Raw genomic sequence first — 26,945 nt, forward strand, 5'->3', positions numbered from 1 at the left:
CTGTTTCATTCTCCATCTCCCCCTCTTCCTCTCCCCTCTATGTCTTCCCCCTATCCTCCCAATTCTTGCGCTCTCCCTTTCCCTCTCTCCATCCGTCGCCCCCTCTCTTCTGTCTCATTCACCATCTCCGATCTCTCTTCCCTCTCTCCTCTCTCCCCCCTCTCCATCTCTTGCTCTCTCCTCTCTGAGTGATGGCTCATAGAGCAGCGAGAGGTCTAGATATGTGAGCCTGCGCCTCGCCTCATTTCCTCAACTAATGGAGACAAGGAGGCATGGTGAGAGGGGGGGGGCAGAGAGAGAGAGAGAGAAACCGAGCAAGAGACAGAGAGAGAGAGTGAGAGAAGGAGAGAGACCGATGGAGAGAGAGACAGATGGACAGAGAGAGAGAGGGAGAGGGAGAAGAGAGAGAGACAGATAGACAGCGAGAGAGAGACAACGAGAGATAGGGGGAGCGAGATAAAGATTGGACATTGCTTTTACTCCAAACAAAAACCAGGTCACCAAAAGAGGATGCTCAAACACGCCATGTTTTGAAGCTGCCAGTCCTTTTCGAAAAACTCAATAACATCATAGATAACATCCCAAATACCTCAGATAATAAAACCCAAACGTTCCACGAGTGAGTCGTGTCTGACTTTAAAATAAATAATGATTACGCCCGAGGAGACAGATTATGATTCATAGGCTGTGTTCGTGACTGATAAGGCCCTCTGAGTGGGGTTAAAGAGTCACCCAGACGTGGGTGTCTTATTGTGGGCAGTCAGTCATATGAACAGAGCATACTTCACCTGGTCTCCACAGTGGCATGTTCTTTTGGAACATAGCAGATAGACAGGGACGTTTCTATGACAACAACCAGTCTCGTCCCCAACCTGAGCTCCCCATGTAATTCATTAGGCAGCAAGCCACTAGATGTATTATCAGGTATCAGAGAGAAATAAAGTAGAACCACATGAATAAACATTATAAACCCACAACAAACTAAAAGGTGGGATGCATCTACACACAAGCTGTAGCTCCTAAGAATACAGCAACAGAGGTATCCACGCACGCACTCACACACGCACACAAGCGTGCACACAAACACGCACACAAACAAAGCTGGGTCCCCGTTCCTGCCCATCTCCCTCGTGGTGCTCTTTCACCCAGCTGCAGGAAAGTGATTTGGACCCGGGAGCACCCCTCCATGCCATCCATCTGTTACCGTGGGACCGGGCCTTGGTCCAGACAGCTCTGCATCTGTGTGTGTGCGCGTGTGCGTGTGCGTGCGCGTGTGTGTGTGTGTGTCTGTGTGCAGCAGCTGACTGTAGCACACCAGCCAGGCCTCTGGGCTGGCACCGTTCAGCACTAATGCTAGCGCTAGCAGTAAGGGCCTCCAGGGGACAAGACAGGGGGGGCCACACACAGCCCAGAACACAGCACAGCTGAACAGGTTAGAGGGAGGACGATGGAGGGGCTAGCTAAGGCCAGGGATGGGAGGGCTGGGGGGGGGGGGGGGGGGGTATAATTGTCCCTTAGGGGAAACAATGGGACATCGGGTGAGGGCGGATGCTCAGGACGAGGGGTGGAGGGTGAGGGAAAGGAGGTAGGCTAATTGAGCAAACACCTCTTTAGGGCACCAGCCCTCCAACGAGTAGCCAGTCCAACCATTCTTTAGGAGGCCACTGACTGGAAATGAACAATGGACAATTGGAAACCATAAAAAAGCATCTATACTATGTAACTAGGCCATGCTATGTATTACCATAATTGACTAACATGATATCCTTGTTGTTATGTGCTAAAAGTCTAGCCTGATATGTAATACAGTATGTCAAGTAGCACTGTGCCACACTAAAAGCCTGCTAACGGTCATGCCGGTTGCAGGGCCGCACACTAGGCCTTGTCTAGCTGATAAACGCTGGCCTCACCACTGCTTCTTTAAATGCGGGTGACATTTACATGAAGTGCCTCATTTGTGCCAAGGACAGAAGTGTGGTATGTTAACAATTAAAAGGGTGCTTAATGGGGCATGCAAATGCTATTTTGAGAGCATGTTGCGGGAAGAAGAATTGGGCATAGTCTATTAGGAAGAAACCAGAGCAGTGTTCCCCTGAAGTGGGCCAAGGTCAGCACTAGCTGGGAGGATGGCAGGCCTACTATCTGGGATAAAAACTCAGCACAGCACAAAGACACGTCAAACACCTGACAAAAGCCAGTTTAACCCAAACATATATATATATAGAAAGAGATAGAGAGTGAGAGAGAGCGAGAGAGAGATAGACAGAGAGAGACAGACACAGACAGACAGATAGACAGACAGACAGAACGAGTCCCGTCTTGGGTTCAACATTACTCCTCTTTCAAGGCCAGCCTTCTCTTCCCTGCTGCACATCCATGTGTGTTGTTCAGGGTCCTGCACATTGATTCAGTATAGCCTCAGCCCAGCCTCAGATCCACAGCTAGATAAAGCTGCACATGGATCTGGAGAACACTCAACAGTCAGAACCAGTCTAGGAAAACACAGGGAGAGAGTAGGAGCAGGAGGGTCATCGCTGGCCAAAAACATGCCCGGTGTGCAGGTAGCTAGGGCCTGGAACAGAAACAGCTGAAGGTAGTGGGTGATAAGGGGATAGGGGGTGAGGCAGGATGGTGCAGGGATGGAGCCGTGTCTTTGGGAGTCCAGTGGAGGAAACAGAGCACAGAGCATGCTCTATGTGTGCCCCTCTCCCTGGTCCCTCTCTCAGACCCCCTCCAAAGGCTCCAGTGTGTCCCTGTGTCCTGGGCTGGGGCAGAGGGGGAACAGGGGCGCTCTCTGTGCCTTGTGAGGGGGCCAGACTCTGAGCCTCCTGCCCCTACCCGGGTGTGTGTTTTGGGGTTTTACAGTGGGCCCGTGCCTGGCTGGCTGCCTGGGGGTTGTGTGTTCATGTGCCACACTCATGTTTACCATCTGGGAGGAGTCTTTCCTCCACAGAGAGGCTGTGAAGTGGGCAGGACTGGGCTGGAAAGATCTGGGCTGTGCTGGGGGACCTGCCAGTAGCATCGATTACAATACATCCCTTACACAATCACCAACACAGTTACAGACACAGAAGTTCAATAACCCCTCTATTTCATTCCAGTTTCAAAATCCATGTGAAAAAGCCTGGCCTATTGGACTACAGTAGACTGTACCAGTGGGAGCGAGGGGGAGAGGGGGACTTGTTCAACAAACCGCTATTAATGTAAATATCATTGACCTTCAGCAAGCTTTTTCCAACAGACATGGCACTATTTAACATTTGGAGAGTGCGTACAGAATCCCTCTAGTTTGAGAGAGGTTTTCCACCTCTGTGAGAGTACGTAGTTGTGTATGTGGGTCTTTCTATAAACTAGGGGACCAGTGAGGATTTCCTACGCTGGACAACTTGTTACAGCTATTGATAGGTCATTGGTAATAATCTGGCAATTTTTTTCATCTCATTACATGAATATATAAGGGGAGATAATAGTCAGATTCAATCAAATTCACGAGTTGGTGTCTTGATGTACAGTATTTGTCAAAACTTGTGTGACATGAAACATAACTTTTCTGTCCTTGCATTTATGGCAGTGTAAGTTGTCATTATATCATATATTAAGCATTGATCAGTTAAATTAGACATTGAACCCTGTAAGAATCCTGGATCAAGCTGTCTGACAGTTTTTTTGTATAGAGATCTCAGAAATGCAGTGTAACTACGTCACATTTCCTGTCTCCTTATGTCACAGGGTGAAAACTGCTTTCTTGGGCACACAAATCACCCCAAAAAGATTCAATTACAAAATCTTCTAACCAAAAGAGTCACCTTACCTTGATACTTGAAACCTAAATCAAATCTGTCATTAACGTGGTTCTTCAATCATCACGCATAATAATTGTTGGATGTGCATTTGTTGTCCAGCTGATATTTTCACACATCAATCATCTGGTCCGGGAAGGAATTTTCTGAATGACAGTCAAGTGACGAGCACCTGTTGTGATAGCGCATGTGATGCAACAACAGCCCAACTGTTCACGAGGAATGTCCAGAATATCTCATTCATTACACCAGTGAAGACAGTTGTGTTCGGATCCACTTTGAATCTATACTGAACAAAAATATAAACGCAACAATTTATATGATGTTACTGACTTACAGTTCATATAAGGAAATCAGCCAATTGAAATACATTCATTAAGCCCTAATCTATGGATTTCACATGACTGGAGAGGGGAGCAGCCATGGGTGGGCCTGGGAGGGCACAGGCCCACCCACTAGGGAGCCAGGCCCAGCCAATCAGAATGAGTTTTTCCCCACAGAGGGCTTTATTATAGACAAAAATACTCCTCTGTTATATTAGCTGTCCGGGTGGCTTGTCTCAGACAATCCCGCAGGGGAAGAAGCTGGAGTTGGAGGTCCTGGGCTGGTGTGGTTACCAGTGCGTAATTTGAGCCGGAACCTGCCAAACTTTTATCGTTCCAGCACCTATTTGCTCGGATCAGGTACCCCTCACGGCATGATTTATTAACTGTTTCGCTGTACCCACTGTACATATGCTAATAAAAGTGATCAGCATTAAATCAAGTGGCCTCCTCGTTATTTATCCCGCCCCCCCCAGAAAGACCATCATGTAAAAGCACGGTGATCCTTCTGTGTAATCATCCCCTATCCTCCCACACAGATTCCAGACCTGCTCTCTTATTTGGACATAGAGGTCATGGGGAGGGCCGGTGGGGTAAGTAACTGATCTTGACACAGGTCTTGGTAGTGGTGGTCATTTAGTGAAGAGGTCCCTACGTAATCACATCACCTAGCCTAGGCTAGTCGTCTCCCTACTGAATTTGAAACGTGGGAAAGCCAAATAAAAAATTGATAAGAAAAGGCAATCCAAAAATCCAGAGAAAGATGGTGAATCGAACCCAGAACAAGTCAGCGAACTGTCAATGCCGGAGGAGAGGAGCGAGGGGCAAACTGTTCATGATGGCGATGCCTTTGCTAGCAGCGCTGCTAATCCCACCAGTTCAAATTTGCAATTCAATAAGCACTTTGTGACATTTGCTGAAATAAAAAGGGCTTTATAAATAAAATTGTTTTTTTCTTTTGAAGAAGAAGAAGAACAAGCATACGTTTAGCTAAAGATTTTTTATAACTAAACCAAGATAGGCCACAGCCTGTTGTTTCCAATGGGAACAAATTAGTCATAGTGGGCAGAACAAGCAAGGAGGTGTGGGCAGAGCCAAGCACGAGCTAGCGAGATCCTATTGGCCCATTCTAGCATACATCTGCATACTTCCATTAGGGAACGCCTACTCTGTGAAGTGGCGTGTGCAATAACTCAATTTGCATTTGTTTCGTCGATGAGAACATTGCAGAGTATCGACACAAATCCATCTCCTGCCATCTTCTCCCACTGACGGCCACTGAGCTTCCTCTCACTACCATATTTGGTAGAGAGTGGAAACACCAAGTGGATGCTTAACATTTATACATCCGGTGAAATATCTGCCTCATTGTTCTAGCTGTGGTATAACCCGTGGCTTGTCATGCAGAATTCAAAGCTGGACTATAAAATGCAAAAAGGTAGGGCTGGAGGAATTAAACTGGCAAAAGAGTGGGTGGAATGTAAACTGCTCTGGTCGTTAAAAAACAACAAAGATGTTTTTGAACATGCTGAAACAAGGCGCATTTTGAGGCAGCAAGTCTCGTAGACAAGGCTAAATAGGACACCCAGGTTATAGTTAACTCTCAAAATAAATCAAAATAGACACTACAGCCAGAGTCTTCAGAACAGCCTTAGAAGGAGTCTAAACGTCACAGCCACAGGCCTGCTCATGGCTTTGAGTAAGAAATTGACTGTCAGGAGTTAAATTGACTTGACATGGGGAAAGTCATTGTGGGAGGTTTTGAAAACTATGGTAGGATTTTATTTTCTTTACAAACTTGTTCTGTAATGTGAAGATAATCTGTGCTTCATATTCTCACATAGGCAGGAGGCCTATACAGTTGAAGTCAGAAGTTTAAATACACCTTAGCCAAATACATTTAAACTCAGTTTTTCACAATTCCTGACATTTAATCCCAGTAAAAATTCCCTGTTTTAGGTCAGTTAGGATAACCACTTTATTTTAAGAATGTGAAATGTCAGGATAATAGTAAAGAAAATGATTTATTTCAGCTTTTATTTCTTTCATCACATTCCCAGTGGGTCAGGAGTTTACATACACTCAATTAGTATTTGGTAGCAACGCCTTTAAATAGTTTGACTTGGGTCAAATGTTTCGTGTAGCCTTCCACAAGCTTCCCAATTTTGTCCCATTCCTCCTGACAGAGCTGGAGTAACTGAGTCACATTTGTAGGCCTCCTTGCTCGCACACGCTTTATCAGCTCTGCCCACAAATTTTCTATAGGATTGATGTCAGGGCTTTGTGATGGGCACTCCTTAACTTTGTTGTCCTTAAGCCATTTTGCCACAACTTTGGAAGTATGCTTGGTGTCATTGTCCATTTGGAAGACCCATTTGCAGCCAAGCTTTAACTTCCTGGCTAATGTCTTGAGATGTTGCTTCAATATATTCACATAATTTCCCTGCCTCATGATGCCATCTATTTTGGGAGTGCACCAGTCCCTCCCTCCCGCAGCAAAGCACCCCCACAACCAGATGCTGCCACGCCCGTGCTTCACAGTTGGGATGGTGTTCTTCTGCTTGCAAGTCTCCCCCTTTTTCCTCCAAACATAACAATGCTCATTATGGCCAAACAGTTATATTTTTGTTTCATCAGACCAGAGGACATTTCTCCAAAAAGTACGATCTTTGTCCCCAAGTGCAGTTGCAAACTGTAGTCTGGCTTTTTTTATAGCGTTTTGGAGCATTGGCTTCTTCTTTGCTAAGCGGCCTTTCAAGTTATGTCGATATAGGACTTGTTTTACTGTGAATATAGATACTTTTGTACCTGTTTCCTCCAGCATCTTCACAAGGTCCTTTGCTGTTGTTCTGGGATTGATTTGCACTTTTTTGCACCAAAGTACGTTCATCTCTAGGAGACAGAACGCGTCTTCTCCTTCCTGAGCGGTATGACGGCTGCGTGGTCCCATGGTGTTTACACTTGCGTACTATTGTTTGTACAGATGAACGTGTTACCTTCAGGCGTTTGGAAATTGCTCCCAAGGATGAACCAAACTTGTGGAGATCTACAATTTTTGGGGCTGATTTCTTTTGATTTTCCCATGATGTCAAGCAAAGAGGCACTGAGTTTGAAGGTAGGCCTTGAAATACATCCACAGGTACACCTCCAATTGACTTAAATGATGTCAATTAGCCATCAGAAGCTTCTAAAGCCATGACATCATTTTCTGGAATTTTCCAAGCTGTTTAAAGGCACAGTCAACTTAGTGTATGTAAACTTCTGACCCCCTGGAATTGTGATACAGTGAATTATAAGTGAAATAATCTGTCTGTAAATAATTGTTGGAAAAATTACTTGTGTCATGCACAAAGTAGATGTCCTAACCGACTTGCCAAAACTATAGTTTATTAACACGAAATGTGTGGAGTGGTTGAAAAATGAGTTTTAATGACTCCAACCTAAGTATATGTCAACTGTATGTGTGTTCTGCTGTAGTCTACATTGATTTATTTTATTTGAAGTTATATTCCAATATTATGATATTTGTTCTATTGCTACTTTGATGTCTTGAAAATGATATGAAATTTGGGTCTTGTTAGCCCTACAGCTGAGTATGTGTGCATATGCATATGGCCGGTGTTCTGCACTGACATCAAAAAATGTTGATGTACAATGTCTAGAAAATGAGGCTATAAGTAATTCTGACTTGTAATTCTGACTTGTGTAAGCCCCGCATCTACACTCACCTTGGAGAGTGCTGTCCATTTCACCACCATAGATAGTAGACTACTTGGCTGTTTACTCTGTCTGCTGTGCTGCTATGTTGTGTTTGACACTTTTTTTCTCAATGTGTTCCGGTAACTCAGAGCCCCGCGGATAACCCCCACCCCCCCCCCCTCCCCTCACACTCACGCTGTGCTCTCACGATTTACAAATGAAGCACTGGTGGTGACACGTGGTCTGCGGTTGTGTGGCCAGTTGGACGTACTGCCAAACAGCTCTGGTGGACATTCCTGAAGTCAGCATGCCAATTCCACACTCCCGCAAAACATGACATATCCATGGCATCGTGTGACAAAACTGCAACTGAGTGGTCTTCTATTGTCCCCAGCACAAGGTGCACCTGTGTAATGATCATGCTGTTTAATCAGCTTTTTGATATGCCAAACATGTCAGGTGGATGGATTATCTTGGCAAAGGTGAAATGCTCACTAACAGGGACGTAAACACATTTGTGCACAACATTTGAGAGAAATAATATTTTTGTCAATATGGAATATTTCTGGGATCATTTATTTCAGCTCATGAAACACTTTACATGTTGAGTTTATATTTTTGGTCAGTATAAAATCCCTAGCGAATTGATGTTGATCATCTGTTGCTGTCTGCTTGATTTACAGCAGGGTCTCGTTAGATTTAACAGAGAAAACATGAATGTAATGAGTTCATGTTTTCATATGTTTCTGTGCCTCCGATTGGACTCTGAGCCTACTTTGCACAATTGTGTAGAATAGACCATTGCGCAACATCCAATGCTATTCCTATGAATTATTCTGGATATAATGACAACAAATGACATAGCCTAGTGGGTTTACTCACAATATGATCTGGTAATGAAATAACATGACATACATTTTGTTTTCCATGTTAACCCTGCAATGTTAAACAATACAAGGGGCTTGAAGTAGCCTACTTGAACTTGAATTTGGAGCTCAGTAATTAAAGTACTGGAATAGGCCAACCGTGAAAATCAGACATTTCCTCAATTTGGTGCTTGAAAAGTCCTTGTAATTATTGTAGCCAATTTATAAGTTCTCCTACTCCCTTATAATTATCCGTGAAAACAACAGTTTTTGTGAGAGATGCGGCCATTTTCATTTGTTTCCTGCAGCTTCAATTAAAGGGTGTTGCGCTGCTCTGTTGAGATAAAACCATGTGTGGTTATTATGAGGACGACAACATCTGTTGACTTCAACTTCACTTTCCATACAAATCCTTCCATTTCAAAAAGGAACCTGGATTTGGGTGAATTTCTTATTATAAAAACAGCGATGGTGAGATTCAAGGGCTGAGAATAATGCTGCCCTGCGTCAGCCACATAGGCTACAGGGAAATCCCCATGCATCCAATCTATTTAGTCAGGCAATGTCCACATTATTCTCACATATTTTAGAATGCAATAGAATTTGCATATCAATGCATTGGCAAAGGCCTAAAGAATCCTTATTTCTAAAGTGTTAATGGGGGGGGGGGGCTATATAATTACAATATATGTACAATTATATAAACAATACATTTGTATAACATTGCCTTCCTTGAAAATGACAATGAAGTGCTTGAAAAAGTCCCTGAAAATCCTTGAATTTGAATAGTCAATGTCTGTATGAACTTAAAGGATGTATAGTCCTAGTTATATGTGGTTGTATAGCTGGAGATATGGGCTGGAGTTATAGGTGTATGTGATATGTAGGTCAGTGTATGTGATGTGTAGATCAGTGTGTATGTGATGTGTAGCTCAGTGTATGTTTAAAAAAATTTTTTTTTAATTGAACCTTTATTTAACCAGGCAAGTCAGTTAAGAACACATTCTTATTTTCAATGACGGCCTGGGAACAGTGGGTTAACTGCCTGTTCAGGGGCAGAACGACAGATTTGTACCTTGTCAGCTCGGGGGTTTGAACTCGCAACCTTCCGGTTACTAGTCCAACGCTCTAACCACTAGGCTACGCTGTGTAGGTCAGTGTATATGTGTGTAGGTCAGTGTATGTGATGTGTAGGTCAGTGTATATGTGTGTAGGTCAGTGTATGTGATGTGTAGGCCAGTGTATGTGATGTGTAGGTCAGTGTATATGTGTGTAGGTCAGTATATGTGATGTGTAGGTCAGTGTATGTGATGTGTAGGCCAGTGTATGTGATGTGTAAGTCAGTGTATATGTGTGTATGTGATGTGTAGGCCAGTGTATATGTGAGTATGTGATGTGTAAGTCAGTGTATGTGGTGTGTAAGTCAGTGTATATGTGTGTATGTGATGTGTAGGCCAGTGTATATGTGTGTAGGTCAGTATATGTGTGTAGGTCAGTGTATGTGATGTGTAGGTCAGTGTATGTGATGTGTAGGCCAGTGTATATGTGTGTATGTGATGTGTAGGTCAGTGTATGTGTGTGTATGTGATGTGTAGGCCAGTGTATATGTGAGTATGTGATGTGTAAGTCAGTGTATATGTGTGTATGTGATGTGTAGGCCAGTGTATATGTGTGTAGGTCAGTGTATGTGATGTGTACGTCAGTGTATGTGATGTGTAGGTCAGTGTATGTGATGTGTAGGTCAGTGTGTGTGATGTGTAGGTCAGTGCATATGTGTGTATGTGATGTGTAGGTCAGTGTACTTGTGTGTATGTGATGTTTAGGTCAGTGTATGTCATGTGTAGGTCAGTGTATATGTGTGTACGTGATGTGTAGGTCAGTGTGTATGTGTGTATATGATGTATGTAATGTGTAGTTCAGTGTGTACGTGATGTGTAGGTCAGTGTGTATGTAATGTGTAGGTCAGTGTGTATGTGTGTACGTGATGTGTAGGTCAGTGTATATGTGTGTACAGTGGGGCAAAAAAGTATTTAGTCAGCCACCAATTGTGCAAGTTCTCCCACTTAAAAAGATGAGATAAACTTTTGTTATTGACCAAATACTTATTTTCCACCATAATTTGCACATCACTTTACGTGATGTGTAGGTCAGTGTATGTGATGTGTAGGTCAGTGTATATGTGTGTATGTGATGTGTAGGTCAGTGTGTATGTGTGTATGTGATGTGTAGGTCAGTGTGTATGTGATTTGTAGGTCAGTGTATGTGATGTGTAGGTCAGTGTATATGTGTGTACGTGGTGTGTAGGCCAGTGTGTATGTGTGTATGTGATGTGTAGGTCAGTGTGTATCTAATGTGTAGGTCAGTGTATATTTGTGTATGTGATGTGCAGGTCAGTGTATATTTATGTACGTGATGTGTAGGTCAGTGTGTATGTGATGTGTAGGTCAGTGTGTATGTGATGTGTAGGTCAGTGTGTATGTGATGTCTAGGTCAGTGTGTATCTAATGTGTAGGTCAGTGTATATTTGTGTATGTGATGTGTAGGTCAGTGTATATTTGTGTATGTGATGTGTAGGTCAGTGTATATTTATGTACGTGATGTGTAGGTCAGTGTGTATGTGATGTGTAGGTCAGTGTGTATCTAATGTGTGTGTGTGTATGTGATGTGTAGGTCAGTGTATATTTGTGTACGTGATGTGTAGGTCAGTGTGTATGTGTGTATGTGATGTGTAGGTCAGTGTGTATGTGATGTGTAGGTCAGTGTGTATGTGTGTATGTGATGTGTAGGTCAGTGTGTATGTGATTTGTAGGTCTGTGTATGTGATGTGTAGGTCAGTGTATATGTGTGTACGTGGTGTGTAGGCCAGTGTGTATGTGTGTATGTGATGTGTAGGTCAGTGTGTATCTAATGTGTAGGTCAGTGTATATTTGTGTATGTGATGTGTAAGTCAGTGTATATTTATGTACGTGATGTGTAGGTCAGTGTGTATGTGTGTATGTGATGTGTAGGTCAGTGTGTATGTGATGTGTAGGTCAGTGTGTATGTGATGTGTAGGTCAGTGTGTATCTAATGTGTGTATGTGATGTGTAGGTCAGTGTATATTTGTGTACGTGATGTGTAGGTCAGTGTGTATGTGTGTATGTGATGTGTAGGTCAGTGTGTATGTGATGTGTAGGTCAGTGTGTATCTAATGTGTAGGTCAGTGTATATTTGTGTACGTGATGTGTAGGTCAGTGTGTATGTGATGTGTAGGTCAGTGTATATGTGTACGTGATGTGTAGGTCAGTGTGTACGTGATGTGTAGGTCAGTGTGTATTTGTGTACGTGATGTGTAGGTCAGTGTGTATGTGATGTGTAGGTGGTCACTGTCACCCCAGGGTCTTTATTCCACTGGTGGTCTTTCTACCATCTGAAAACAGCCTAAATGTCATGTTACTAGCTTGTTTTTCTCAATTCAAATATCTATTGATCCCAGCCAAGCAAAGCAATAGTATTTGAGATTCAACCTCCTAGAAGTTGTTTCATTCTTTAGTAGATGTTTACTGAGGCTTTACAGAGCCAGTGATTCAACACCACATCCAGAACACACAGAGGCCACAGACACAATCAGGCCCAAACGTTTAGCTCAACTATCTTGAGAGCTGGTGCAGATATGTCTTAAAGAAATATTTCATAATTCTGTCCATATTGCCTACTGTACATGTAGTATACTTTAAAATAGCACATAGAGGCCTGTCTGAAAATCATCGGTCAACACATTGATGGTGAGTCATGGCCAATAGGACTGCACTAATCAAAAAGGCATTGTCATGATGTCAAACGTATAAGCACATCATTGAACGTGGCCATTCCTCCTCCATTCCACCACAAAGGCTCTGACAGAACCGACCCAGGTGTAGAGGGAAGGGGAGGACATACTGCTTTAAAAACCGCAGCCTATTCAGATCTCTTAATGGTGTCCATTATGAGGCTGGGGAAGCTGTTGTTCATTGGCAAGGCTGAATGGTTTCACAGAGAGCCACGTTCAGCATCACCACAGCAGCAGGTCACCTATTCACACACTGATTAGTGTTTAACAGCAGCAGAACTAAAAGCCTTTTCCAATACAGCCTCATATTAGAGGGACCTTAAACAACACACAGGCACACAAGCACTCATCGACACACACACGCGCACGCACGCACACGCACACACGCACACACACACACACACACACACATTCTTCCTCTTTCTCCTCTCTCCTCTTCTCTGTCAGTGGGGGACATTGTGATCGTTAGCTGAACCCACCTCTGTTGTTTTGTCAGCAAAACGCTCCCCAGAGCAGAGCACTTATCACGGTAGAGAAAGACTCTCCTTTCCTTACAGCGAAGGGAGACAAAAATATATGGTTCAATTATAGTGTCTGTCAGCCCTGCATGAGCTTGTGATGGACTGAGTCGAGTTGAGCTTGATGCTGGAGAGAGAGAGAAAGGGAGAGAACAATAAAGAGAGAGAACGAGAAAGAAAGAGAGAGAGAACGAGAAAGAAAGAGAGAGAGAACGAGAAAGAGAGCGAGAGAAAGAAATAACTCAATTCTCCAACTAATGCGGATTGCAAAATGCAGAGATTCAGTGATTCAACTGGCACTGTCTCATCCACAAAGTCTCTGGTATAAGAACAGACAACTGGTGTGTTAAGCGATACCAGTCAACTCTGAACAAACCAACAGGTATGAAGCTGAAGGCAGTGAATCTGATCCACTGTGAAGCACTTTGAGATTCATAATAAAAAGCGCTATGTAAATATATCATTATTATCAAGCAAGAGTCAACCAGGGACCCGAGAGAGAGTCAAACCTGTTACCTAACAGAAGTGATTCAGTGAGTCATTCTCCGCTAGATCGTGAGGAGGGTGTGCAGACGGACTGGAGGGAGAGATCTATCTGTGAGTCGCTGCAGGGCAAAGTGATTCAACCAGCCAGCCAGTGGAGAGAGGTATAGTGGAAGGAGAGTCTGGAGAACAGGGAGCTGGCTTTGGTCTTCTCATGTATTCTCAGACAGGCAGACAGGCAGACAGGCAGGCAGGCAGGCAGGCAGGCAGGCAGGCAGGCAGGCAGACAGACAGACAGACAAGAGGCCTCAAACAGAGAGGGAATGTACAACCAACCAGCCACACACACACACTCACAACAACAACAGCACTTAAATTAACTAGAAAGAGAAACACAAAGAGAGAGTCAAAACAGACAGTCGGAAAGATGAAAATGTATACCCAGTCTACTAAGGCAACATGTACATGTAAAACACACAGCACAGACAGAATACACACATACTGTAGCAGAAGGATGTATCTGCATGTGCGAGACGGGCCTACAATCTCAGCTGTAATCAAAGGTCAGTTGGTATGTGATAGAGGAGCTAAACTCCACTCCAATCTGAGGAGCTAGTGGCAGGGGGGGAGGCAGGGCCAGGACAGATGAACAAATATTACACAGCCCTTCAGAAAGCAATTCCAGTCCAGTCCCGACCAGTTATGACAACTCCACAGGTTCAGCACCTGCAGCAGCACGAGGCCAACCAAGTTAGCCAAACAAAAGCCATAGAAATCCCCAGCAACAGCTCTCTTGCTGTTGCCACACCTCAACATCTCGGTAAGACAAATCAACAACAGTGTGTCTATGACAACCCCCTAGCATCGGCAAAGGCACCAACCGATGGTGAACCAAGGTGACCAAACGCACGGCATCTAAAACACTTCGTGGTCGTCGCCACACGTCAGTGTGACAGATCAACAACGTGAGAGGTACTGTTCCTGATTTTGATTTCATTTTGTTTCACCTTTATTTAACTAGGAAAGTCAGATAAGAACACATTCGTATTTTACAATTTAGCAACTGTGAATTTAGGCTGATCGATAAAAGATGGGGGACGTGTGTGTGTGTGTTCTGGAGCCCCCTGCTGAGAGGTGGAATGGCTGTGATTACTGTGTTATTAGCAGAAGAGAAATCACAGCCTGGATCCCAGAGGACACACACACACACAGGTATGGATTAGTGCACATCACGCCGTCTGACCAACGCCTGTCGCATCATTAGGTCACTCTTCACAGGTATGAGTCATTGGAATGGGGCTTGTAGCGTGTGTGTATCAGGGTCTGTGTGTGTGTATCAGAATGAATATGTGTGTGTGTGTGTGTGTGCGTGTGCGTGTGTGTGTGTGTGTACACACTGTGCAGTTCATATCACCTTTAGAGATGAAATCAAGGCTGTTTCTATGTGAAACAGAGATTCTGCCTCAGGTTCGCCCACATTGTCGCGAACCAACAGCCATTCTGTAGCTCAGCCAATGCAGCAGACCAGACGTCACGCTGTCCAACCGTGGCTCTTAAAGGTGGATATATTTTCAAACAGACTCTGCTCAAAGGAGGAAGTGCTATTTAAAAGCAGACAGAGTATTATTTTATTCATCGGCTCTTTTGGTCACGGAGGTCTCCGAGTGGCTTATTGGCTTCATTTGAATTGCCCCTTTCTTCCACCTAGATATATATGATATAGATAGATAATATACGGATAGAACTAACCTTGAGGAAGTGCTTGAGCTTTTAGGGAATAAAGACTCAAACCAACACTTGTTGAAGGTGAATGTACCTGTAGGTGTACATGTAAAACAAGTCTCCGAAGCATGAGTGTGTGGGGGCTGAACGATGTACAGTTATTACAGCTAAATCTATATCCTGAGCACAAAACAGACATGAAGGATGATTTGACTGTTCCTGTCCATACTTCCTGAATTCTTACTCTTGCTCATTTTCCAAATGCTCCGAGTCTAAGGGGAGTGGTCCGTGTTTGTGTTGAGGTGCTGGGGTGAGGTGTCATGTAAAGGCAGAGAGGGGTTAGGAACCAGGAACCATTTTCAATATGCAGACCATTGATACATCTGCGCTTTAAACCATTTCAGCTGTGTTTTATATTGAAAGTCAACCGTGTTGTTTTGCTTCAATACACTGACCAGGGACCTGCAACTATAGTTTTCCTTCACAGAAAATACAGTAGTGCAACACAGTCGGCGGAAAAATTGCTTCATTTTCATCAGATGACAGAAGTGCAACGCTATTTGCCAAGCAGCCACACAAGTAAATGAGCTTACAATGAAAAAGCAAGCTCAATTCCTTAAAGTTTTGCTAGAAGTTAATCTTGCATTTTACCGAAGTAAACATAGAGCACTGACGCCAGGGTAGCCTAGTGGTTAGCGCGTTGGACTAGTAACCGAAAGGTTGCAAGATCATATCCCCGAGCTGACAAGGTACAAATCTGTCGTTCTGCCCCTGAACAGGCCGTCATTTAAAATAAGAATTTGTTCTTAACTGACTTGCCTGGTAATTTTTTTTTAGGCTACACTGAGAAAAGTACCATAGAAAAACAGCTACACATCGGTCAGAGCGCTGTTTGCTGACAGAATCCCAGTTCGTGAAAAGCGCAACTGCAGCATAAAATGTGTCTGACGCTGAAGCAGTTAAGATCTGCGTTTACAAAACGCAGCAAGATATTTCTTACTCGTTTTATTTTTTTTTCTGGGCAGAATTCTGTTTTTTTGGCAACCATACGGCGATGCAGCTCCCTTGGAGTTGTGAAGAGACAGATGGATCCTCGCCAACTTTTTAAAGAAACTTCCTCACAATCTCTCACCCCAACACGACTTAGCTGTTTACCCTAGGGTGTTACCCAAATATACACACAAATAAACACACACACACAGCAGCTGCTCTTATGGAACGACTCACATGCATGGTCACAGACTTTGTTCAGCACATGGACAAGCTGGGTTTACATCTAATGCACATATGGTCAAATGCAGGTATATATACGCTTGTATTCTAGTGAAAGGTCAAACGCATTTAATTTCATCTCATTCTTTCCCAAACGTTTTTGTTGGTCTGTGTGTGTGTGTGTGTGTGCGTGTGTGCATTTGAATCTTGCCATAAAAGCAGCTGTGTGTATATTTGTTTGTGTGTGTGGTTAGAAGTCTCTCTAGGCTGTTTTCATCATATGAATACATTCTGGTATCTTCCATTTTCATCTCCTCTATCCCTGCCTGTATTTTCTAACGCGGTTGACATTTGTTTCTCTCTTAATGCTTGTCCTATTATTCTGTACCTTTCTCTCTTAATGCTTGTCCTATTATCATGTACCTTTCTCTCTTAATGCTTGTCCTATTATTCTGTACCTTTCTCTCTTAATGTTTGTCCTATTATTCTGTACCTTTCTCTCTTATTGCTTGTCCTATTATCATGTACCTTTCTCTCTTAATGCTTGTCCTATTATCATGTACCTTTCTCTCTTAATGCTTGTCCAATTATTCTGTACCTTTCTCTCTTATTGCTTGTCCTATTATTCTGTACCTTTCTCTCTTAATGCTTGTCCTATTATCATGTACCTTTCTCTCTTAATGCTTGTCCTATTATCATGTACCTTTCTCTCTTAATGCTTGTCCTATTATTCTGTACCTTTCTCTCTTAATGCTTGTCCTATTATTCTGTACCTTTCTCTCTTAATGTTTGTCCTATTATTCTGTACCTTTCTCTCTTAATGTTTGTCCTATTATTCTGTACCTTTCTCTCTTAATGTTTGTCCTATTATTCTGTACCTTTCTCTCCAGGATATTCACTCCCTTTGCTGTGTTTTATTCAGAACTGTATTGTGTGACTTAGGTTGGAGAAAATGTCCTTGGGATTGAGAAAGGCATAAAACACATTATTTATTGCCGTAATTCTTATCATCCAAAGTCAAAACCCGCAAGATGACAAACTTGCCACTTTACACACCCACGTGAAAAGTGCCGCCACGGCCCCATCAAGAAAAGCCATTTACAAAAGCTGAAGAGTGGGTTCAGTCTGCTCTCTGTGGAGATCACAGTACAATAGGACATGCACTCCGTACACTGACTGAGGTAAACCACTCTCAGGTTTAGATAAAAGCCTCGCGGAAAAGGGCTCTGAATGATTCACTGCAGTTGAAAAATGCATACAACATAATCATAGCCTTCACATACATCTCTGTTGTCCTTATCCTCTATTTCTCCGAGAGCCACGTTGTCAACCAAACACTTTGTAGTGAGTTTAAAACACAAACCCACAACCGTTATGGAGCACGAAGAAGAAGACATGAATATGCATGCAGGCAGTCTTTTATATGGAACCTGTGATATAATCAGTTTAGACAGGGTCCCCACCCTTCCTGTTGAATAGTGACGGGGCCTCAAAACAACCAGGCTATTTAGTGCTCCTATTGGGAGGCGGAGGGGGCGTCTGCCTGCCTACCTGGCCTCACACACTGACCCTCTGTTCAGCTCACGAGCACATCGACCCGCCAACTGCCATGGAACATAGACAGGCCACTGTGTGTGTGTGTGTACGTGCATGTGTGTGTTTGCGCGGGCATGTGTGTGCACGTGCATGTCTAACACTGGGCCCAGTGTGTGTGAGGGTCATTACGGAGGTGTGAGAGGGTGTGTGTGTCCATGTGTGATGATCACGGCTCTGAGGTAGGGAAGTAGGGGTCTGGCACTCTGTGTTAATTAGGATAATTATCCTGTAACGAGGAATCAAAACCCCTGCGCCAGGATCGAACTACAGGATCAGATAAAGCTCCACACACATGTTCAATCTGCTGTTCATTGGGAGCTTACCCTCTGACATTGTCTCCCTCCTCAGACTCAGAGGGTACATCTAGGCTCCCTTCTATTGGCCTGTTCACCTCCTGGTAGATCTTGGTGGGTAGGAGGAAGTACAGAAGGGATCAGGAGGGGACTGTGGTTAGGGAGAGTGACTGGGGACAGAGAGGGTCATGTGTTAGTAGCAGTAACACTCTATACCCTCTGCCCAGAGGGCACATACGAGGGAGGGCATAGCGAAACCTTAGCCCTCCGACAGCGCCAACCCTTCAGCACCCAACTGAGGAGCTAGGCAGTCTTCTGCTGAGTCGGTCCCAGCCGTGAGCACTGTCGGCCGGGCATGCCATTCAGCCAGGAGGAGGGTGGCTTTCTCCAGGAAAGGGCAGCCTGCTTGCCCTGAGGCAGGCTTCATGCAGCTGTCAGAAACTCTGACCCCCCCCCACCAGCCTCCCTGGAGCCCCCCTACACACACCCGTCCTCTGCCACTAGTCGTACAGTACAGTGTGATCAGGGTGGCAGCGAGGGCTGGAGTGACCTCTCCATCTGTCTGAGTTAGGCGAGCAGAGAGCGGCCGGAGGGGGGATGTTCACGCCTGTTTATAGATATTTGCCCTTTTGAGTTCACCTGTCACCCAGCCTGGCTCAGCTGGGCTCCAAGCCGCCACTCCACTGACTCTGCTCATCTGCAACAATGGCTCAGGAATGATGAGGGGTTTCACATCCCCCCTCCTCTAAATGCTATGGTTTTGCGTTGAGCCTCCTGCTTCATGTAACAAGGCATCTGATTTGGATTATGTTTGATCACCAGGTGAATTATACTCTGACGGTGTCACTGAGTCCAGGACAGACAGACAGAACGACAGGACACTGACATACCTCCTGCTGTTATCCAGCATCCCCTGGCTAATAGGGATTTAACTGTGTGTTTGTGCTGGCAGGAGAAGAAGCAGCCAGCAGGGACAACACAGAACTTTTCACAGAATCACACTGAAGGTCGCTGTGATCCAACGTAGCCTGAAATGAAGGACATCAGACCCACAGGATGTTCTTAAACTCAATCACTCGCTCGCACGCACGCACACACACACAAACAGAAAAAAGCAAGCTAACTGATGTACCCACTCCCCATCCCTTTGGCTCAGCAGGAGATGACATGGAGAACATCATAGAGGAACACACAACAGGAGGTCCCAGCACAATGGGGGAAAAGAGAAGGACATCTGTCTGGAGAAGAGGTCTACTCAAAATGTCAGACAGAGATGTCAGAGTGGTGTGGCACAACACCATGGGAGGGAGAGACGCAGAGAGGGGATATGTCGAGACAGTGATAGAGGACTGTTTACGTTGATGAAAGAAAGTATAGATGATGTGTCCTAGCATGACTGGTATAAGGGTTGCCTATTCTGTAGGTCAAGTTGTTATGTTTATTACCATGTAATTGAGTCATGCGCATTGAATACACCATACACTTCATACTTAACTGTAAAAATGTCAAAGTACTATTTCTAAAACAACAAAAGAAAGATAAATGTAGATAGATGTTGTTGACAAAGAGAGAAAGAACAACAAGTAGAAGAGGTTTGTGAGAATTGTGAAGGGATCGGGCTCCTGTCAAAAAGCCATCCTTAGCAATATGAACTTTGAATCCCCTCAAATCTAAAACAAGGCAGTACAAAGAGAAGAGCTACAGTTCCTCCTGACTTCAGGACACCTGTACCTCCCACACAGCAGCAGTTCATTTTGTGTGTGTGTGTGTGTGTGTGTGTCAATCTGTTATTTACAGTGAAAACTGTAAACTGGGTATAAAAAGAAAAGGCACAGTATCCCCCCAAAATGCATATATATTCAAAAATAGAAATACATATTCATACATATAAATACATATTCATACATATAAATACATATTCATACGGATACATATTCATACTGTACATATAAATACCCACATGCATACATACTACTCAGTGGTCTTGTCAGTGGGACCAACCCAGCTACCAGCCCAGCTACCAGCCCAGCTACCAGTCCAGCTGATTAAGTCCCAACATGATCCTCTCGTTGGGAGTGGAGGGGAAGGAAGCAGGGCGGTGTGATACACAGTGAGACACCAGCAGAGAGACCAGACCACTGCTAATGTAGCATCCACTTAATTGGCATAATGAGAGTGTCACTGTTCCGCACTGTAAACCACTCGCTGTGTCACAAACAATTTAGTCTTACCTTCATCAAGATGGGACTCTTTCTTTGTCTACAGATGCAGCCCTTGCTCTCCCTCTCTCTTGCGCTCTCTCTCTTCCTCTCTCTTGCTCTCCCTCTCTCTTCCTCTCTCTTGCTCTCCCTCTCTCTTGCGCTCTCTCTCTTCCTCTCTCTTGCTCTCCCTCTCTCTTGCACTCTCTCTCTTCCTCTCTCTTGCTCTCCCTCTCTCTTGCTCTCCCTCTCTCCCTCTCTCTTGCTCTCTTTCTCTTCCTCTCTCTTGCTCTCCCTCTCTCTTACGCTCTCTCTCTTCCTCTCTCTTGCTCTCCCTCTCTCTTGCGCTCTCTCTCTTCCTCTCTCTTGCTCTCCCTCTCTCTTGCGCTCTCTCTCTTCCTCTCTCTTGCTCTCCCTCTCTTCCTCTCTCTTGCTCTCCCTCTCTCTTGCGCTCTCTCTCTTCCTCTCTCTTGCTCTCCCTCTCTCTTGCTCTCTCTCTCTTCCTCTCTCTTGCTCTCACTCTCTTCCTCTCTCTTGCTCTCCCTCTCTCTTGCGCTCTCTCTCTTCCTCTCTCTTGCTCTCCCTCTCTCTTGCTCTCCCTCTCTTCCTCTCTCTTGCGCTCCCTCTCTTCCTCTCTCTTGCTCTCCCTCTCCCTTTTCTCTCTCTCTGTCCATACATTGTCATTTCCACCATTCCAAATATACTTCTCCCTTCTCTTTAAATGTTTAAATTGCTCACTTTTCTTGCTTGGACAGTTGTGCAAATATTTGTCTTTGCTCAGTACGTAAATAGTTTCTGTTGGTTGTATATGGACGAGCAATAGTGAGTAAACTGTCTCAAAAATATTTTTTACCCCAAAGAATTGTGACGAAGCGCATTGGCCCCACAATGGACTTGACCTAGAGAGAGAGAGACAGACACAGAGAGAGAGAGAGTGAGAGAGTGAGAGAGAGACAGACAGTGAGAGAGAGAGAGAGAGAGAGAGAGAGAGAGAGAGAGAGAGAGAGAGAGAGAGAGAGAGAGAGAGAGTGAGAGTGTGTGAGAGAGACAGAGAGAGAGAGAGAGAGCGAGAGAGAGAGAGAGAGAGACAGAGAGAGAGAGACAGACAGACAGAGACAGAGAATTGGTCCTCTGATAACATAGGACTGGTTGCTTTACTTCAGTGTAGCAGAGATCTAACCCCCACCGTGGCCATTCAAGCTGGAGATGGGACTGTGGTGTTGCACCTGTTGCCTGCTATAGCAGTACAGAGACACTCTGGACACCTAAGTGACAGTTTACGGCAGAGTAATCTCTGAGCACAAACAGCATGGACAGCATTTCTTAAATGATCTCTATCAACATACAGTGCAAACAAAGCAGGCACCACAGCGTGTGCAACACACAGGTACACACACAGGCACACACACAGGTACACACACAGGCACACACACAGGTACACACACAGGTACACACACAGGCACACACACAGGCACACACACAGGTACACACACAGGTACACACACAGGTACACACACAGGTACACACACATGCACACACACAGGTACACACACAGGTACACACACGGGTACACACACAGGCACACACACAGGCACACACACAGGGACACACACAGGCACACACACAGGCACACACACAGGTACACACAGGTACCCACACAGGTACACACACAGGTACCCACACAGGTACACACACAGGCACACACACAGGCACACACACAGGTACACACAGGTGCCCACACAGGTACACACACAGGTACCCACACAGGTACACACACAGGCACACACACAGGCACACACACAGGTACACACACAGGCACACACACAGGTACACACAGGTACCCACACAGGTACACACACAGGTACCCACACAGGTACACACACAGGCACACACACAGGTACACACACAGGCACACACAGGTACCCACACAGGTACACACACAGGCACACACACAGGTACACAAAGGTACACACACAGGCACACACACAGGTACACACAGGTACCCACACAGGCACACACACAGGTACACACACAGGTACCCACACAGGTACACACACAGGTACACACACAGGTGCACACTCAGGTGCACACACACGGGTACACACACAGCTGCACGCACGGGTACATACACAGGCACACACTGGTAGTTACACAGGTACAGACACAGGCACACACACAGGCACACACACAGGCACACACACAGGCACATACACAGGTACACACACAGGTACACACTCAGGTGCACACTCAGGTGCACACTCAGGTGCACACACACAGGTACACACACAGCTGCACACACGGGTACATACACAGGCACACACTGGTAGTTACACAGGTACAGACACAGGCACACACACACACAGGTACACACATAGGCACACACACAGGCACACATACACAGGCACACACACAGGTACACACACAGGCACATACACACAGGTACACACACAGGTACACACACAGGTGCACACTCAGGTGCACACACACGGGTACACACACAGCTGCACACACGGGTACATACACAGGCACACACTGGTAGTTACACAGGTACAGACACAGGCACACACACACAGGCACACACACAGGCACACACACAGGCACACACACAGGCACACATACACAGGTACACACACAGGTACCCACACAGGTACACACACAGGTGCACACTCAGGTGCACACTCAGGTGCACACTCAGGTGCACACACACGGGTACACACACAGCTGCACACACGGGTACATACACAGGCACACACTGGTAGTTACACAGGTACAGACACAGGCACACACACACACAGGTACACACACAGGCACACACACAGGCACACATACACAGGCACACACACAGGTACACACACAGGCACATACACACAGGTACACACACAGGCACACACAGACAGGAACACACACAGGCACACACACATGCACACACACGCAGGCACACAGACACAGGCACACAGACACAGGCACACACACACAGGCACATATACACACAGGCACACAGGTACACACAGACAGGAACACACACAGGCACACACAGGCACACAGGCACAGGCACAGGCACACAGACACAGACACAGGCACACAGACACAGGCACACACACAAGCACACACACAGGTACACACACAAGCACACACACAGGTACACACACTTCATAGTACTTCACCAGCTCTCACCAAAGACAGAAAAAGACAACTCCTCCTTTATAACGAAAATAATCATCTTGGGAAACAACTGCGACAAAACACAAGTGACACTAACAGAGTACCGTATGTACGCAGTCTGTCACAGCAACAATAACACAAGTGACACTAACAGAGTACCGTATGTACTCAGTCTGTCACAGCAACAATAACACGGGCCTCCATATTATTCATCCATACGCATTCAGCAGGAGTATCGGGCCTTAAGGTGGCGTCCATAAATGCTCTCCTAACCGCAGAAGCCATATTTCACCTTCCCGGACTGAACATGTTGATATTTGCCTTGATGTATCTGCGTTCCCCTCAGCTACAGCGAGTACAGAGTGCCCACAGCACAATAAACACACATTAGAGACTACATCAAACCAACAACTGACACTCTTTCAGAAGCCTACAGGACAGTAGCTCTACGGGAACAAGGTTGGAGTGAAAACCTACAGGTCAGTAGCTCTACAGGAACACGGTTGGAGTGAAAACCTACAGGACAGTAGCTCTACAGGAACAGGGTTGGAGTGAAAACCTACAGGACAGTAGCTCTACAGGAACATGGTTGGAGTGAAAACCTACAGGACAGTAGCTCTACAGGAACAAGGTTGGAGTGAAAACCTACAGGACAGTAGCTCTACAGGAACAAGGTTGGAGTGAAAACCTACAGGACAGTAGCTCTACAGGAACAAGGTTGGAGTGAAAACCTACAGGACAGTAGCTCTACAGGAACAAGGTTGGAGAGCCCTGGCCTAGATCAAAGTTTGACTGCTGTTTGGACTATGTTATAATAGCCTAGACCAATGTTTGAAATCAAATCAAATCAAATCAAATTTATTTATATAGCCCTTCGTACATCAGCTGATATCTCAAAGTGCTGTACAGAAACCCAGCCTAAAACCCCAAACAGCAAGCAATGCAGGTGTAGAAGCACGGTGGCTAGGAAAAACTCCCTAGAAAGGCCAATACCTAGGAAGAAACCTAGAGAGGAACCAGGCTATGTGGGGTGGCCAGTCCTCTTCTGGCTGTGCCGGGTGGAGATTATAACAGAACATGGCCAAGATGTTCAAATGTTCATAAATGACCAGCATGGTCGAATAATAATAAGGCAGAACAGTTGAAACTGGAGCAGCAGCACAGTCAGGTGGAAGTTGAAACTGGAGCAGCAGCATGGCCAGGTGGACTGGGGACAGCAAGGAGTCATCATGTCAGGTAGTCCTGGGGCATGGTCCTAGGGCTCAGGTCAGTTGAAACTGGAACAGCAGCATGGCCAGGTGGACTGGGGACAGCAAGGAGTCATCATGTCAGGTAGTCCTAAAATTGTCATTTTAATCCATAGAGACGTGAAGGAGAAGCTCGTCGGATGTTGATCTCTTCTCGGCTGGGTCCTCATTTGGGACCAAAGTTCCTTGTTGTTAAGAGACTGAAAGGTGAAATGAAAGGTGTTTCTGTGGATGATCATCATTATCATCGTCGCCATGTGACCTGGATGCTCCAGCCTCTGTCGAAGGCCATTGTTCAGCCCAATACCTACTTTTTAGGTCTTTAGGGTCTTTAGGGTGATCTTAATAATGAAAAGCCCTATATAAATGAACTGTTTTAGTAATTGTATTATTATTATTATCATTTGACTGATTAAAAACAATGCCAGTGTCCAATTCCAATGTCATAAGAGTAGAGGTCAACTGAGATAGGCATTAAAACTGAAACTGCCTGCCTACTGACATAAATGTAAAGTATAGCAAACTAACATTTGTCATGGGTCCCAGTGGGTGATAGCTGTGGAGTATGCAATGCCCAGGCCTGTGTTTCCAGAATACCTCTTGAAGCTTTAGAACTCTGTCTGATAAAGTTTGCCCTTCTTCAGAATGATTAGCCACCGGTTGCTTTCTTAGTGTACGTGATTAATTCATTCAATTCTAGGGCCTTATCGAATGCCCTTATCCGAGTGTAAAGATATACATAAACGGATGTTTTGCCAGATTAGACGTTCTTGAACCACATCACACACTTGAGAAATGGCTTTGGAATACGGGTGGGTTAAATAGTCTACTACAGATGATTGCGGAACATACATTTCATGGTTACAGTTTTCTATTGAGGGAATGCCTGCCTGCATCTGGCCATTGAGAACCACAAGCACCGGCTCACCCCATGCGAAAACACCCAGCCCGGTTGCGTGACGGGGTAGACGATGAACGGTCGAGCAAATATCATATTTTATTCAGTGAGTGATGAAGTATGAACAAATAAGCCCATTCAGATCGCCTAATGTACAATTTAAATGATCAACGTGCGCTCAAATAGTAGCCTCAAGGCGCAACAATTACCTAAAACATTTGCTTCGTAAGATACAGACAATACATTACCTCGAAGCTGTAATCATATAAAACTACTAAAGGTGTTTTGATTAACAATCAAATCAAAATGAATATTACATGCATATTTAAAAAAGTCTAGTCTGCCCATGACAACAAATTACCATGTCAGACATACACAAATCTAACAATCGGTCGTTTGTCCATTCATTGTAAATAAAATAGCTAGGCCTATACATGCATCTGCCTCGTAAAATGTATAATTTGGCCATCTCAGAATAACTTTATAGCTAATCATTCCATTATGAATGGAAAATAGGCTACTGTACACCCGGTAGACTGATAGTGGTGCGTGAAGAACTGTCACATGGGGGCCACAAACTTTGAATAGTAAACAGCAATACGTCAATATGTAAAAACAAACGCTACACTGTATATGTTGTATTTCTGCCTACCTGTCCCGTTCCGTTTCAGATTGTCCCTGTGGTCGTCCGTACCCAACATCTTTCGAAACGATGTGTGACAAGACTGACTGTCAAAGCCGAAAGCCCAGCTCGCACTCTGGAGTCACGGGTGTCAGAGCGCGCAGCCACTCTACACACGAATGCGCACTCAATGGGTCTTCAACGTTATCACCGCCGCGCCTATACAATTTGATTTATGTTATTTATCACTTTGCCATCGATTATTTTATCTTGAAAGACAGGGAGAAGTTAGTAATTATATTAATATACACTACATGACCAAACCTATGTGGGCACCTGCTCGTCGAACATCTCATTTAAAAAATCATGGGCATTAATATGGAGTTTGTCCCCCCTTTGCTGCTATAACAGCCTCCACTCGTCTGTGAAGGCTTTTCACTAGATGTTGGAACATTGCTGCTGGGACTTGCATTAGTGAGGTCCGGCAGTGATGTTGGG

General features: G+C 44.9%; 1 protein-coding gene across 1 annotated transcript in view; it reads right to left on the reverse strand.

Moving 5' to 3' along the window:
* The window catches only part of LOC109893317 (zinc finger protein 385C-like), a 193,370-nt gene extending 166,796 nt beyond the window's left edge, over positions 1–26,574 (reverse strand). The window contains exon 1 of the mRNA XM_031834009.1: positions 26,478–26,574. Coding sequence (XP_031689869.1) covers positions 26,478–26,526 — 49 coding nt within the window. The 5' untranslated portion in view covers positions 26,527–26,574. The remainder of the gene's footprint in view (positions 1–26,477) is intronic.
* Between the last annotated feature and the right edge of the window lie 371 nt (positions 26,575–26,945).

The sequence above is a fragment of the Oncorhynchus kisutch genome, linkage group LG10, assembly GCF_002021735.2.
Source record: "Oncorhynchus kisutch isolate 150728-3 linkage group LG10, Okis_V2, whole genome shotgun sequence".
NCBI lineage: Eukaryota > Metazoa > Chordata > Actinopteri > Salmoniformes > Salmonidae > Oncorhynchus > Oncorhynchus kisutch.